The 17,232-nt window shown below is 40.5% G+C and overlaps 1 protein-coding gene across 1 annotated transcript in view; it reads right to left on the bottom strand.

Annotated features, from left to right (window-relative positions):
* The window catches only part of plxnb2b (plexin b2b), a 455,012-nt gene that overhangs the window by 234,511 nt on the left and 203,269 nt on the right, over window positions 1-17,232 (bottom strand). The window contains exons 19-23 of the mRNA XM_033967743.2: window positions 15,705-15,807; window positions 12,594-12,730; window positions 9,077-9,259; window positions 4,583-4,676; window positions 131-325 (exon numbers count right to left, since the gene is read on the bottom strand). Coding sequence (XP_033823634.2) covers window positions 131-325; window positions 4,583-4,676; window positions 9,077-9,259; window positions 12,594-12,730; window positions 15,705-15,807 — 712 coding nt within the window. The remainder of the gene's footprint in view (window positions 1-130; window positions 326-4,582; window positions 4,677-9,076; window positions 9,260-12,593; window positions 12,731-15,704; window positions 15,808-17,232) is intronic.

Consider the following 17,232-nt stretch of genomic DNA (forward strand, 5'->3'; position numbering starts at 1 on the left):
AACACCAACAATTAGGACAGGTTATTTTTTTAGCTCAATCCAGTTAACTAAAATACTTTTTTTTAGTTTAAAAGATAAAAGAAAGGTGCATTTATCTCACATATATTGGTAATAGCCAAGTTATCCTCACCGTGACGATGATGATGCTGGCCTCGGTGATGACCTTCTTGTTGATGTTGTTGAACGTGGGGTTTGGGTGGTAGTGGAACGGCTTGAGCTCTCGGACCCAGTTGTCGAGCTGAATAAAAGTGGTGAAGTCTCCCCATGAGGCGTTCACGGCCGGAGATGAAAACTGGATCATAGAGTCATTCTTGTCCCGGTACGACTGGAAATAAGAGGAAATAAGAGGACAAATAAAAAAAAAAAAATACTATAGTGTAATTATACTTTTCTAATTAAATATAATGCTGAAAAATAAATAGACCGCAAATGTTGAATGAAAATATAAATGTGAAATTAAAACAAAAACACTGTGCAAGTTCATTTTTCCTATAAACAGAAAAAAGGAAAAGTTTTGACCTCATTACATAGTTTTTTGAGTAAAAGTACATTTCAAAAGCAGTTTTATTTAATTATTATTATTATTATTATTTCATTAAACACATAAAATATCCCTAGTCTGGATAAATGACAAGGACAGTGTGATCTTACTGGAGATCTCCTATTAACATATAGTTCTTAGTGATGGTTTGGATATAACGGATTTATCTCAACACTACTTCCTGAAATTTTAAGTTTTCTTTCTTCACAAATTGCTACTTGGCTGGTATAAAACAGTGATCAATATTCTCCAGAAGTAACATCCACCAAACAAAGTACAATTCTGAGTTGCACTTTTTTGGATGTTGTGTCTTTTTTGTATCAAGCAAAAAACATTTCAGAAAAGGAAAGTTTAAAAAAAAAGTATGTTGCAGTATTAGAGATAGAAATTGCACTGTGGGCGTTGAGAAAGCCCATGTTTCTTTATGAGTGTAGTTTTGAGCAGCTTTGAGCCCAGTCGATTACAATGGTGCGGCTCTATAGACATTTTCTATTAGAGCCGCTGTGCCTGCGATGAATCATAACTGGGCATTGAGTCTCTCCACCCCTGGCTTTGTTTATGTGCTCCGATCGGCTGCAGACACTGTCACTTTGTGGAAGCAGAAATACGCAGTAATGAATGGGGCTTTTCAGAACTTTGAATAACAGCCCTTTGTGTAATTTTATCAGTTAACATCCAACAGATAGTCCTTTTAAGCGGCATTATGTAACTCTCCAAACTGTATTCTCAATGAAAACATCAAGTGGTAAATAGGAATTTAAGCAAAACAACTTAACCATGTTTATGTGCACATGTATTGTACTTAAAGGTCATCTGTCCTTTATTGTGCTCTCCACACTGTGCTCTTTTAATCACCACTTTATATGTTTTTGATTTGTTGTATTGTGATTTTAATGTCTTTGTTACTCTTTGTTGCACTTTGAATTGTGCTATACAAATAAACTCGCATTGCCTATCTGAATTTTATTTCTTCTAAGATCAAAAATACTGCTGAACAACATTGTTTATGCATTTTGAGAGTCATTTTGTTGTTTAGTAGCCTGTACATGCAACTATCCGAGACAATCTTTGTGACCATTGAGGCAGCTCAGCTTTGGCTCAGTTCGTTAAACACAGGGACATTGGTGCACACAGCCTCATAGCATCAGGGCCTGAGACATGTTTTGGCCACACTGAGTTTTCAGTCTACTGTCCAGACCCTTCTACATCTGTTAGCTCCGTCCTCAGCCAATCAGAAAGATTTTACAGCCATAGAAACACATGGCAGTCCCTGTAAAACTGCCTCTGCTGTTGTTTGATTTAATATGATTTGATTTGGTAAAATTGCTCTTAAAATAAAGGTTTTACAATCTATTAGACAGTGCCGATAAAGGACATTAGTAGATTATAAATCAGTCATGGCATAATAATAGTGACAATCCAAAAAATGACAATGTTTCTTCTGCCAATATTTATAAAAGTGAAATTTGATTTAGGAACACGACTAATTAATGCTCACATTGATTTAATATGGTGTAAACCTTGTTACAACAAACAATAACAAATCTCCACCAAGATTATATTTTGTTTGTCATAAAAATATAGTACAGCCCACAGTCCAACCATGAACCTCAGCCGCTCATTGGGAACCAATACTTTAGAGCAAAATGTTGGATGATGATGATGTCTGCCAGTTTTTTCTCTACCATGGTGCAATATTGTAGTGAGAGAAGGGCAGAAATTCAAACTCAACCATGTTCCTCACTCATGGTTCAAAATCTGATGCAGGACCTTTCATTTCATTTGGTGTTTCTGAATTAAATGCATCTGTCTTGGCTTGTTTGAATATAAGTGATCATTCCAGTGCTTATGCTGCTTATGCACTTTGTTTATATGTTCTTCACGTTTAAGACAGTATTTTATTGGCGTTTTTATTGTGAATTGTTTATAATGACCAAGTACTCTTATTGTATCTTGAGCTGGAATACAATACAACTTAGGTTTAGTCAGGAAAAATAGGCCAACATTGTATAAAACGCATCCGCACTTGCACGTTTCTGAGTAGAACACCTGCTAACGACTCTTTCAATAACATCCATCCCATAAAACCAACCCTCCCTACTTCACTTGATACACGCATCTGTACATCACCTGATTGACATTTTAATCAGGCTCTCTATAGGCTACACGAGTCCACAATTACCCACAATTACTTGGGCTCAGTTGAGAGGACAGACTTTAAATACACGGGCATGGAGGCTTAAGATGTTGACCATGCCAGCTTTTGGAGATAACATTTAACATCTGGTGTAGGAGTGTGGTGCCAGCTGCCACACTAAAGCCCGGGTCCCAGAGTGCTGCTTAAGGGACCTGGTTTGGCACAGGAAGAAGAGGTAAATACCAGCGAATACTTAATCTGTGGCAGCTCTAATTTTCTTATTAGTTTTAGGGCTTAAAACTTGAAACTTCTGTACACCTGGGGGTAAGTTGTGGACTACTTTTATTTGGCAAAGACGTTGTTGTTTTTGTTGTTGTTAAGAAACGCTTTATATTTAATTAACATGTTTTTTTTTAATTTGAAGCCACATGTAAGCACTGTTTTGGTTTAGAAGAGAGTTGGTGATTGTTAGAGTAATTGCAGATCCTTGTTATCGTCATATAATACTCCCTACGACGCAATGGACACATGCCCGGGTCAACAGGGGTGCAAAAAGGGCACACTGCGACCTCGTTTTAAAATGCGTGCATCCTCATTTCCGGCAGGTTACATAATGGTAGCTCTTTACATCAAGGAACCAGTCACCCATTCACACATATGTTCATACACCAGTGTGCGCAGACACTGGGGGCGAGAGGGGTTAAGTGTCTTGCCCAAGGACGTAACCTGCGGAACCTGCTGCAGAATGGACAACGATATCACAATGGCTTGAAGCGTTATGTCTCCGGCTGCTTTTTTTGTGTGTCCTGTGCTATTTTCCCTGATCCCTTCTGTGTTTGAGCCTGGAGCTGGGCGGAGACTCTGGCACAACCGTCGCACACCTGCTTCTGATCAAGCAATCAAACTTTCACCTGTGAGTACAAAAGGACTGAGGATACAACATTCAGGGCCAGATTGTCTCGTCACCTTCCAGTATTCTTGTCATTTCCCATTTTCCGGTTTATTTGTTCGTGTATCCACCGCGACCCCGCACCCTGGAACCACTCTGTGCCTCCGTCTCCGACCCAGCTCTCCATGTCTGGTACGAGCACCCCAGCCTCTGACCCTGCGACCCACGACCTGCCCCAAGATGACTGCCTACGACACCGCTCCCAACTGTTGGCTCCGTCTACTTTCATTCACATTCATGTATTTGCAAATAAACTCTTTTGAACTGTTTCCCGAGTCTGTATCTTTGGTCCCTCTGTTACAACAGGTAATTAAACTTGTCTTGTGTTAGAACTCCAGCGTTTTTTTACAACTCTCAGACTGCAGTACTTCAATTTATTCTTCAATTAATTTAAACTGTCCTGGCTTAGTTCTGGTCTTGGCCCTGACCCAGTTCTGGCCATGTCCTGGACTGGTCTAGCACTGGTCTAGGTTTAAGTCCAGATTTTTTTCCTAAGCTGGACATGGTTTAGCTTTGGTTTGACCAGCTGTTTGCTTCATCTGCTAAATATTTCGATTCTAGACATCTACATCCATGTTCTGAAATGCATGGGTTTCTTGGATTAGTTCAGCAGTTCATATCCTGGACATGTTTAAAATGCCTAGACCTGTTTTGGAGGATACTTCGTAGCTCCATTGAAAGTACTAACATCACTGCTGTGTTTAGTTACACAAGAAACTACTATATTTGTTGTGTTCGAATGAAAAGGTGAACCTGCCCACAATATTTATACAAGTCTCTACACTCATGATAAAGTAGGAACAAGAAGTAATAACACACATATGCCAATAGTTTTCATTGAACAAGGTTGTGGGTTCAACTTAGACGCAGCAAAATCAATAGCCTGTTCTTCAGAAGATATAGGAATAGAAAACCTCTTGGAGACTTGAGAAATAGATTGGAAAAATACACATACCTCTAGTGCTATTGAGTTCTCTCCTTGGACTTTGATAACTGCAGTTTGGATGAGGTCAAATCCAGAGCCAGTGACAACAATGTTCCTTCCCCCACTGGAAAATATAATATAGAATAATAGTTACTATTGTATAACTGAGAAATAAACAGTTTAATACAAAGGCAATGGTTTAGTCTGGGTTTATTCCGGGTTTAGTTTGGGTTTAGTCGGGGTTTATTCTGCAACATCCAAACTTGGTTACTAGGTCCAGTTTGATCCAGGGTTAGTCTTGCTTCACTTCTGGTTCAACCCTGGTTTTGTCCTAGTCTAGTCCTGGTTTAGTCCCGGTTTAGTCCCAATTTAGTCCCAATTTAGTCCCAATTTAGTCCCAATTTAGTCCCGATTTAGTGTTTCCAGTTTGCAGTGTTCAGCATCTGTCAGAGGGGCTTTAAATCTGGTCTGGTCCTGGTCTGGTCCTGGTCCTGGTCTGGTCCTGGTCCAGTCCTGGTCCGGCCCTGGTCCTGCTCTGGTCCAGTGCAGGTCAAGTTTTGGTTTGGTCCTGCTCTGGTCCAGTCCAGGTCTAATCTTGGTCTGGTCCTGCTCTGGTCCAGTCCAGGTCTACTCTTGGTCTGGTCCTGCTCTGGTCCAGTCCAGGTCTGGTCTTAGTCTTCCTCTGGCACTAGTCCGGTCCTGCTCTGGTCCTGGTCTGGTCCTGCTCTGGTCCTACTCAGGTCCTGCTCTGGTCCTAGTCCGGTCCTAGTCTGGTCCTAGTCCGGTCCTAGTCCGGTCCTAGTCCGGTCCTAGTCTGGTCCTGGTCCGATCCTGCTCTGGTCCTGGTCCAGTCCTGATCCGGTTCTGGTCTGGTCTCTGGATCTGTCTGATAACAGGCAGGTGGTGGTATTGTTTTGCTTGATTGGTGCAAGTGAGCTGAACAACAAAACATCAAAAACATTTCATTCTGGGGGAAAGACAGACACGCTTCTCAAATTGGGGTAATTTTCAGACGAGATGGAAACAAATTAGTTTAGCTTATTCGCGCTGCCAATCTGCTCACTGTTGTCTTAGCTGGATGTGATCGTGCTCACGTAATAGTAAAAAGCAAGGGTTTGCTTCTTAATGAATACATTATTTCGCCTGGTACCACATCAAACAGCACCACAATTTAGCAAAGAAGAGGAAGAGTGAAAACAGGGTGTGGAGGAGGGAATTTATGGTACAGAGGAGTGAATATGTGGTACAGAGGAGTGAATATATGGTACAGAGGAGTGAATATATGGTACAGAGGAGTGAATAATGTGGAGCAGAGGAGTGAATATATGGTATCGAGGAGTGAATATATGGTGCAGAGGAGTGAATTTATGGTACAGAGGAGTGAATTTATGGTACAGAGGAGTGAATTTATGGTACAGAGGAGTGAATATAAGGTACAGAGGAGGATAAGTGAATATATGTTAGCAGTAGTAAGTGTGTTATAGTAGTAGTAACAGTAGCAGTAGTAGCAGTAATAATAGTAGTAGCAGTAGGCAAGGCATTTGTACAGCACAATTCGTACAAAGTAATTCAAAGTACTTTACAGAATAAGAAAGACATTAAAATCACAATAGAAACAAATCAAAACATAAATAATCATAAAATGTACATTAAAAGAGAAGAGGCAGAGTAAGACCCTATATAGTAGTATATAGTAGTAGCAGGAATAGTAGTAGTTTAAATAGCACTTTTCATATTCAGTGTTCTATTGTAGATATACTGCTATTAAACAGGATTAAAAGTGGACCATGTAGTGATGTATTCCTAAGAGACATAACATGGTTCCTTTTCAAAGTCAATAAATCAATATAAAGTAGGCTAACACTGAAATGTGAAATATATATCTGTTCATACGCACGTTTAAAAGAGCATTTTCTTTCTAAACAGATCTCACAAAGTGCATTTAAAGCCACATAAGTTTGTGAATAGTTTTAGTTCGAGGGAAATGTAACTCAAAGCACACTGCATTCCAAAGACAATATATCATTTCATGTTACGGTTGAATTCCACCAAATAGATGTTTGCAAGGACATTTAAAAGAGGTTTAAGTTTGAATATTTAAACTTTATGACGTTGTTTTCATGGTGTCTAAAGCAGGTAGCTTCCACACGTCGTCTGTTTGTATAATATTGGGGAAAGGAATGCAGTCGGGAGATTGTGTGTTGAAATTGTGGCATTTTCTCTCATTGATTTGTGCCCTCAGCAGCTGCACACGAAGCAATTTCACACGTTTGTCTTCCAAATGAAAGCCAAAGTCGAAATACAGTCCAATACAGATCCATGCAACAGATTCAGTGTTATAAGAACCGTCTAAACGCACACTTCAAGCAAAACAATACGACCACACAGTATACAGTCTCTGCTCCACTACTTTCAATAAATTCTATATACTTAAAGCTGTACTACGCGGCTTTTCTGGTGGACGGTCCGTTAGATTTTTCTCCATGGAGCTGTTATTGATTTGCCTGGAATGTTCCATGGTATGACAATAAACATATCCATCTAGCATTTATTCATTACAGGTGTTTCTATTGCCCAAAATTACAATAACTCCTCCTTTTGTGAATAGAGGCGTCTCTCCACAGATCTGACGTAAAGCAGTGTAGTGCTGTGACCTGCTTGTCTCATCTTCTTCCTGGGATAAACAGGTTTAATTTATACTGTGGAACATTTTAAACAAAGCTAACGTTTTGTTGAGTGGGCTGCCGTATGTTTGTCTCTATGGAGATGTTGTCGCTTTGCCTCAAATGTTCCACAGTAAACATAACTTGATAGAATGAATGCTTAATAATGTCCCAAATGCAAAAAAAAAGAAAAAAAAAGAAAAAAAAAGAACAACTACAACAGCTAAATAGATGAGAACAATATGTAATTATTATTATTAATTTATTTATTTATTTATTTATTTATTTATTTATTTATTTATTTATTTATTTATTTATTTATTTATTTATTATTTTTTATTTATTTTTTATTTATTTTTTATGAGGGCTAACTTTGACATGAAAACAAATCAAACAAATTCAATCATATCTTAAAGTTGCACCATGTAACTTTTCAGGTGAACAGCACACATCTGATTTTTGTCCATGGACATGTTATCGCATTGCCTGGAAAGTTCCATTGTAAGGCATTTAACGTTGTCGATCCCCATGATGACAAACAGGTGAAGCCACAAGGTCAAGTTACAGGTCAGATCTGTGGCGAGGCAGCTCCACTCACAGTTAAATATGCATGTGCAGGCTTTTTGAGGGATTTCTTTTAGCATTCCAAACACATGTGATTGAGTAAACGCAGGATAGATAAGATTGCTGGCACACTGTGGAATATTCCAGACCAAGCAATAACATCTCAGTAGCAGAAAAGCCACATAATGCATTTTTCACATGTAGCTGAGCAAAATGTATCTTGCCCCAGTACTGATGCATTGTAAAATCTGCTTTTGGAGTCAAGATGGGGCTGCTGTGCGCTGTCTGCATCTCATTATAAAGCAATTTTATCTTCCGTGAACCAGGAAGTAAAACTGGTGTGTTGTTAGCATGCTAGTTGTTTATAGATTTACTGTTTCTGCAAAAAAAGAGGGTGAAAGAGTGAATAGATGGTATAGAGGAGTGAATACATGGTACAGAGGAGTGAACACATGGCACAGAGGAGTGAACACATGGAACAGAGGAGTGAATATATGAAACAGAGGAGTGAACACATGGCACAGAGGAGTGAACACATGGCACAGAGGAGTGAATATATGGAACAGAGGAGTGAACACATGGAACAGAGGAGTGAACATATGGAACAGAGGAGTGAACACATGGAACAGAGGAGTGAACACATGGAACAGAGGAGTGAATATATGAAACAGAGGAGTGAACACATGGTACAGAGGAGTGAACGCATGGTACAGAGGAGTGAATACATGGTACAGATGAGTGAATACATGGTACAGAGGAGTGAATATATGGTACAGAGGAGTGAACACATGGCACAGAGGAGTGAACACATGGCACAGAGGAGTGAACATATGGTACAGAGGAGTGAATATATGGAACAGAGGAGTGAATATATGGTACAGAGGAGTGAACACATGGCACAGAGGAGTGAACATATGGAACAGAGGCGTGAATACATGGTACAGAGGAGTGAACACATGGAACAGAGGAGTGAACACATGGCACAGAGGAGTGAACATATGGTACAGAGGAGTGAATATATGGAACAGAGGAGTGAATATATGGAACAGAGGAGTGAACACATGGAACAGAGGAGTGAATACATGGTACAGAGGAGTGAACACATGGCACAGAGGAGTGAACACATGGCACAGAGGAGTGAACACATGGTACAGAGGAGTGAACACATGGTACAGAGTACAGTTCTGTTTTTCATGTTTTTAGACTCAAAATCAGACACAGCGCCTTTAAGTACAAGATCATACAAGATAAACAGTAGCACAAAGTTAGAAATGATAAAATAAAAGATGATACTGACCAGACAAAGCTGCTCTGAGGGTGGTGGCTCTGGATCGTGGGGTTTTCCATAAACTGGAAAGCGTTGGGAATGGTTTTGATGGTGCTTTTCCCGTACTTCAGAGAGACCGGGAGAAGGTCAGAGGGCACTTTCTCCGCTCGGTACTCCCCAGTCCTGCAGGTGATCTCCTTCCCAAAACCCTCCCTGTGACAGAGAGAGGACAAAGGTGAAAGGTTAAGGGTGAGGAGGCAGGAGGAGGTCATGTAAAGGTCGCAGTAGAATGGGACCAAACATGACGGATCTCAGACAGTTGGTTAAATAATGGGGAGGGAAGGACTGAAGAGCTTGTTATTTTCTATAACCTTAACCTTAAAATGTCAACACTGACCAGTCTCACTGAAAAATAAGGGATATCAACGCATTTAGAAGCACGATATACTGCAATGAACGATAATACTGAAACTACATAATGAAACCACTGACACAACAACAATAACGCAAGATAATCCCAGGAAAACGATTTTACAGTAACTTTAAAAGGCTTAAAAATATAATTAGGCATAGAAGCTACTTTTTCAACCCTCTGCAGCGCAAATGTTATTGTATACCTTATTAATTATTGCAAAAAAATGTACATGAGCCCCAAAATGTACACTTCCAGCTATCACATTTTGAACAAGTCGATATCGTATTATTAATTATTGTTACAGACTTAATTGTGTTTTTTAGCTCTTTCATTTAGAAGCAAATAAAAATATATATCTTAAATTTAAACTTCTCCAATCTGTAGTTATTCCCACTTTGCAGCACCTTACCTTAATAAAGTCATCACTAAGACATAAATGCTGTGTTTTTTATTGGTTAGGCTTTTCCATATTTATTTTTAGACTTGGGAATTTCAGTGACAGCCAGTGGATAAACAAATCTGGACTTGAGAACAAAAAAAATAAGAAAGAAAAATCTCACTCCGCTGGAAAAATAAACTCTAAAAAAAATAAATAAAAAATAGCGGGGATGGAAAGAGTCAGACTTCTCTTTAAAAGGAGTCAAATAACAGAGCCTAAACTCAATATTATTCTTCACTATTTGAATATTTTGACTTGATCTTTATCAGAGGTGGATAATAGTTTTAGTTACATTTACTCTGTACATATCGTGTAGTCTTTTTTATTAGTTTGTTTTAATGCATCTCGCAGACTAGACATATTCAATTCAATTCTTTTTATTTTTGTAACGCCCAAAATCACAACAACAGTTGCCTCGAAGGGCGTTCATGTTTTGGTTGATGGGGGAAACCGGAGTACCCGGAGGAAACCCATCCAGACACAGGGAGAAACATGCAAAACTCCACACAGAAAGGCCTGGGCGACCCGGGGATCGAACCAAACCTTCTTGCTGTGAGGCATGAGTGTTGCCACTCAGCCACCGTGCTGCCTACACACAAAAACAAACAGGAAAAAAAACATACAGTGTAACAGTATGCCTCTTACTCGAGTATAAACTGGGATTACGGCAGTATATGGCATTATTTCATTTCCTTCCAATTATAAATCTAATCTTACAAGCTGTTACTCTCACAATTACTTTTACTTAAACAGTACTTTCCCCAAATGCTCAAGTACTTTTCCAGACCACTACTATGTGCTGTATTTCCCGGAGTATAAGTCGCACCGGAGTATAAGTCGTGCCACAGTATAGTATATATAGTATAGATACATATATAGTATAATATATATATATATAGTATATATATATCTTTATTGTCATTGCAACATGCCACAAGTACAACGAAATTTTAAAAGTGTTGAGCAGTTTAAGGTGCTAAGAAAATATATACATATATATATATATACATATATAAATATATAAATATATACATATATTTAGTAAGTGAGGGTATGTTTATTAAGTGTGGTTATGATTGTAGGATAAAAACTGTCCTTCAGCCTATTTGTCCTTGCTCTGATCCATCTGTATCTCTGACCCGACGGTAACAGTTCAAACAGAGAATGCCCTGGGTGTGAGGTGTCCCCAAGGATGTGTTGGCCCTTTTTGAGACAGTGGGAAGTGTGTAAGTCGGCCAGTGTCCTAAGTCACAGTGGAGTATAAATCGCACCGCAGTACAAGTCTCACTGGAGTATATGTCGCACTGCAGTATAAGGCGCACTGGAGTATATGGTGCACTGCAGTATAAGGCGCACTGCAGTATAAGGCACACTGGAGTATAAGTCTCACTGGAGTATATGTCGCACTGCAGTATAAGGCGCACTGCAGTATAAGGCGCACTGGAGTATAAGGCGCACTGCAGTCGCACCAGGAAAAAATGCAGAATAATGAAAAAGAAAACATACATTCCACATATAAGTTGCTCTGAGTATACTACTTCGAGTCATATAACTTTGAAACACTCTATACTCACTCCTACCTTTGCTTTTTACAGTGAATTTTGTGTTTGGCTCAAAATGTCACTATCACCGCTGCACTCAGAGGGTAGGAGAGGAAAGCGTAATTATGTCACCTGATTTAAGGCCAGTTCCATTTGAAGTGTTATGGAAAAACTTCAAAGTCTGGATGCGGTGAAATTAGCATAGAAGAGCAGGTCTGAATAACAAGAGGCATTATCATGAGCAGTGACTAAAACAGGGACAGACCCCACACTGAATGACAATGCAACTATACGCATATAAGGAACACTTTAAATGAGCTTAAATGACTCCGACACGTAATCTCGTTTGAGAAGTTTGAACTAACAAACTCAAGGACATGTTTGCAAGTGTAATTTCAATTATAAAATGGATCATACAAAGTGAAAACTGCACAATGAAACTAAACTTTTCTGTTGGAGCGTCTGCTACCTGCTCATCGCCATGGATACGTGGCTGCTTTACCTGGAATGTGACACAGAATGGCATTTATCTGGCCAAACACAAGTACAAATGTTTTCGTGGGACAATAATTCCTTGAAAAACATGGCTGCTCTTCGTGTGAGCGGGGTAGTTTTTCCACAGATCTGACCTGTAACTTGGCTTAGTAGCTTCACATTGCTTAGGCTTGTACTGTGAAGCATTCGTAGCAAAGCAATAATAATAATAATCTCCATGGATACAAGCAGGTGACTATCCTCCAGAAAAGTAACATAGTACACTTTTAATGTATTAAAATCAATTTAATGGGGCGTTTTCTAACTTATTTGAAGCAGGGTACTATCTGTATTACTTATAATGTAATTTACTCCATGTTTACTCCACTGGCAAAGTATTTTTAATATAGTTTCTCAAATAGTTTCATGTTTTTTTCTACTTTTGACCCACGGCAAAAGGCGACTTGATATGAACAAGCTGAACTCTTTCTCCAAATTAAGGCCGTGTCTGCACTTTAAAATCACACTGGTTATATAACTAAAGCTCGAGTGGGTTGGAGAACATGATACAACTCGGCTTAAGTTCCCCCCAAAAAATGTGGATTGATTGAATGAAAAAGAGATCAAAACTATTCAAATCAACATTACGTTACATCTAGATCTAAAACGACTTCTTACACGATGCAGTCCACTCCTCCGATGTTGACCTGCACGTCGCTCTTGCTTCCCGTTTTTAAGTAGCGCCCGTAAATGGTGATGAGGGTGCCTCCCGCTTTGAGCCCCTGGCTGGGCTTCACCAAGTCTGGGATGGGGTCCTGAAGAAAAGACGAGGGGAGAGGTGAAACAGGGAAAAGTGCAGACAAAAATAATAATCTGCTAAAATGACCTGAAATCTGAGTAGTCTGAGTTTGACTAGTTTGTTTTTATTTAGGCCGATATCTTATTTTTCTATTCTTACTTCAGTAACATTTGCTTTTTCTGTCTATAGTGTTAAAAAGCTCAGATTGTGTTGTTAACGTGTCAGTTTGATGATATTTCTTGCAAAAAGATTGAATTGAGTTCAGACTTTCCATTTCTCACTGTCCCCTTCTTTCTCCTCTCTCTCATTCTTCTCTCTCCTTCTCCTGGCCCTTCTTTTCTTCTTTTCTCTCTCCCTTTCTTTTCTTCCATCTGCCTCCCCCGATCTTTCCCCCTTCCTCTCAGTCAACCTTTCTCCCTTGTCTTCATTCCATCTGACTCCATTTAACCCCCTCTCTCCCTTCTTTTTCTCATCTCTCTCTCCCTCACTGTCCCTTTTTGTCTTCTTTCCCCTCCATCTCCCAATCTCCCTCACTCCCCCTTCTCCTTTTCTTCCCCCCCTTCTCTCTTCCATCTCTCACTTTCTCTTCCAGCCTCCCTCTCTCCCCCTTCTCTCTCCCTCTGCTCTCCTCTCCCTCTGCAACTCCAGCTCTCCTTTCTTTCTCTTGTCTTTCTCTCTCCCCCTCACTTGTCCTTTTGTCTTCTTCCCTTATCCATCTCCTTATCCATATCCCTAACTCTCTCCCCCTCACTCCCCCTTTCACATTCTCCTCTCTCCCTCCTTCTCTCCTCCATTTCCCACTCTCTCTTCCCGCCTCCCTCCTCTCCTCTTTTTCTGCAACTCCCCCCCTCTGTTGTCTCTTCCTCTCACTGTCCCTATTTTTCTTCTTCCCACCTCCATCTCCCAATCTCCCCCACCCCCCTTCTCTTTCTCCTCTCTCCCTCCTTGACTCTTCCATCTCCCACTTTCTTACAGGCTCCCTCTGCTCTCCTCTTTCTGCAACTCCCGCTCTCAGTCCTTTCTCTTGTCTTTCTCTCTCCTTCCCTGTCCCTTTTTGTTTTCTTCCCCCCCTCCATGTCCCTCTCTCCCTCTGCCACTTTTTCTCTTCGAGCCTCCCTCTCTCCCCCTTCTCTCCTGTTTTTCTGCAACTCCCCCTCTCCCTTCTTTCTTTTGTTTCTCTCTCTACCCCTCACTGTCCCTTTTTGTCTTCTTCCTTCCTCCATCTCCCTATCTCCCTCACTCCCCCCTTCACTTTCTCCTCTCTCTCCTCCCGTTCACCTCTCTTTCTCTCCACATCTGCCATCATCTGCTGAGTAAACAGTTCGTGGAGAAGTCCCTGGTGGAGGCTTTAAACCACTGCGATATAAAAAGCCAGTTAAATAGCTTTGGCTGTGGCTGTTACTGTATTAGACCCAGAACTAGAGCATCTGGTTAAACAGGGGCTTATCAGTCTGTCCATTAGGCCTGTAATACGGCCCATCTACGACTCAATTTAGCTTTATATTAGCACGGTCGATCTGTATGTTTCCTGTAAATTGCGTGTCCTTGGTATGTTCAGATAAGGGTTTCTACGCCGCGGATGGAAAAATGGAACCGACTGATAAAACAAGCTGTCACACAAATAGATTGAAAGCTTCTGTGTCTGTTTATATTCAGAGACAAAAGTTCACATGTTCTGGAAAATAAATGTGCACATGAAAGACTAGAGAAAAGAGCAGCAGTGGCACAGTGGGTTAAGTGTGCGCCCATTAACCAGGGGAGGTTTGGTGCGGGTGATGTATGTCAGTCCTTCTTTAGTCCTGGACACAGCTATAGCCGATCTATCTGGGTTTAGTTTAGTCTGGGTTTAGCCCAGGTTTAGTCTGGGTTTAGTCCAGCCCGACGTTAATCTGGGTTTAGTCCGGGTTTATTCTGGGTTATTCCAGGTTTAGTTCAGGTTCTGTCCTGGACACATCTACAGCATGTCCATCCTGGTTTAGTCCCGGTTTAGTCCCGGTTTAGTCCCGGTTTAGTCCCGGTTTAGTCCCGGTTTAGTCCCGGTTTAGTCCCAGTTTAGTCCCAGTTTAGTCCCAGTTTAGTCCCTGTTTTAGACCTGGTTTAGCCCTTGTTTTAGACCTGGTTTAGTCCTGGTTTAGCCATGGTTTAGTCCCTGTTTTAGACCTGGTTTAGCCCTTGTTTTAGACCTGGTTTAGTCCTGGTTTAGCCACGGTTTAGTCCTGGTTTAGCCACGGTTTAGCCACGGTTTAGCCACGGTTTAGCCACGTTTTAGACCTGTTTTAGACCTGTTTTAGTCCTTGTTTAGTCCCTGTTTAGTCCCTGTTTAGTCCCTGTTTAGTCCCTGTTTAGCCCCTGTTTTAGCCCCTGTTTTAGCCCCTCTTTTAGACCTGGGTTAGTCCCAGTTTAGCCCCGGTTTAGCCCCTGTTTTAGACCTGGTTTAGCCCTTGTTTTAGACCTGGTTTAGTCCTGGTTTAGCCACGGTTTAGCCACGGTTTAGCCCCTGTTTTAGACCTGTTTTAGTCCTGGTTTAGCCCCTGTTTAGTCCCTGTTTAGTCCCTGTTTAGTCCCTGTTTAGTCCCTGTTTAGTCCCGGTTTAGTCCCGGTTTAGCCTCTGTTTTAGCCTCTGTTTTAGACCTGGGTTAGTCCCAGTTTAGCCCTGGTTTAGTCCTGGTTTAGCCCTGGTTTAGCCCTGGTTTAGCCCTGGTTTAGCCCTGGTTTAGTCCTGGTTTAGCCCCGGTTTAGTCCTGTGACTCCTCCGTATAATTACATGGCCCATACCCTCTATTAAAAATAAAAATTAGCTGAACATTGGGACAGTCACAGTCCCGCGCTGGTCGTCAGTGAGCGGCTGGCTGCTACAAATCATTTGTACTTCTAAGTCACTTTAGCTCGATGTGGCTGTTTACAGTGAGGAAAAAGCACATTTCTACATATGTTATAGTTTAGCACTAAAACATTTAAGAAACATGAGTACAGCTTGTACTGAGTCTTACCTGATAGGTGAAAAACATGGAGGACGTGCCCTTCTTCCCCCCCTTCACCACCACCTCCACCTGCCCCCAGTTCGGCCTGAGGGGTCCGATCTCACACACCACACTGTGAGCACAAAGACAGACGGTTAAACAGGGTGGGAAGTAAAACTGATACAAATACGTTAAGCAAATTGGATTTTTTCTGTAGAATTTGTACTTGTAATTGAGTATAAGTCATGTTGTAAATTTCAAAAATATTTTAAGTGGAGTGTGTGAAATTGGGAACACAGGCCACACCAAAAATAAGCAAACAGAATTTCTTTTCTTTTTTTTTTTAATAAAACAAAAAGATAGTTCAGGCAATATAGCCAATAGTGTTCAGGAATATTAGAACTATTAGCAAAACCGTTAACTGTTTTAAAGCTCCACTGCATAACAGCATAACAAGATCTGGAGATGGGTCTCTCTCGAGAGGTTGACCCGGCGACACTGAAGGCTGGGTCAAATGCAAAAAGCCAAATAGAGGGATAATAAAGTAAACCTTAACCTGGATAAGAGTTTAGAGTGAATTAAGCATTCAGATGCAGCAGATCACCTTCCACACTCACTATACTGCTGAATATACGGGTGTATTTCAAATGTGGGAGTGCTAAAGATAAATGCTTCATCAGACGAGATGCTGTTGATCTGATCCTGTGATTGTGTGAATTTCTTTCGCATTTGGAGGAAATTAAACCACAGGGACTGAGCCGATAGGTCCAAACATGTTTGACAAACCCAGGTGTCGAGATGAGGAGCTGCAGAACGTGTCAAAAGAAGCTGTTAAGAACTGATGAAAAGAGGGAGGGCTGTGAAAACCCTGACTTAACACCAGATAAATTCAATTACAGACACTTTAGAGGAGTCCCAGGACTCACCATTAAAGGTGCACTGTGTCACTTTTCTTTGAGGGTCCGCCATTTACTCGTCTCTATGGAAATATTATTGCTGTTCCTGGAATGTTCCACAGTATATTGAATTAAACTGGTCTAATTTGGATTTATAGAATTCTAGAAATACTTTATTGCAAAAAAAAAAAAAAAAAAAAACCCACACACATCACACATTCTAACTGCATCACCACTCCACAGATTTGAACTGTAAATTGGTCTGGAGATGTACAAGCTTCATGCACTGTAAAGATTTATATACACACACACACATTATTTATATATATATATATATATATATATATATATATATATATATATATATATATATATATATATATACACACATACACACACACACACCCCTACATACACACACATATATATAATCATAAAGCATAAATTTATAAACCTTATAATTTCACATGTTCCATGTAAGTGGCTGGTCCGTGTCCTTGGATTAGACTCACATTGTCACATTGCTCAGTCCAATCACAGGAGGGGCACCTGCTTAAAAACTCTGCTAAATCACCATGCAACAGGCAGTACCTTGTAAACCTTGGACAACAAGAAGAGAGCCAATCAATATAAAAGGAGTCAATATTTGTGACAACTGTGAA

This window comes from Periophthalmus magnuspinnatus, chromosome 6 (genome assembly GCF_009829125.3).
Source record: "Periophthalmus magnuspinnatus isolate fPerMag1 chromosome 6, fPerMag1.2.pri, whole genome shotgun sequence".
Lineage (NCBI taxonomy): Eukaryota > Metazoa > Chordata > Actinopteri > Gobiiformes > Gobiidae > Periophthalmus > Periophthalmus magnuspinnatus.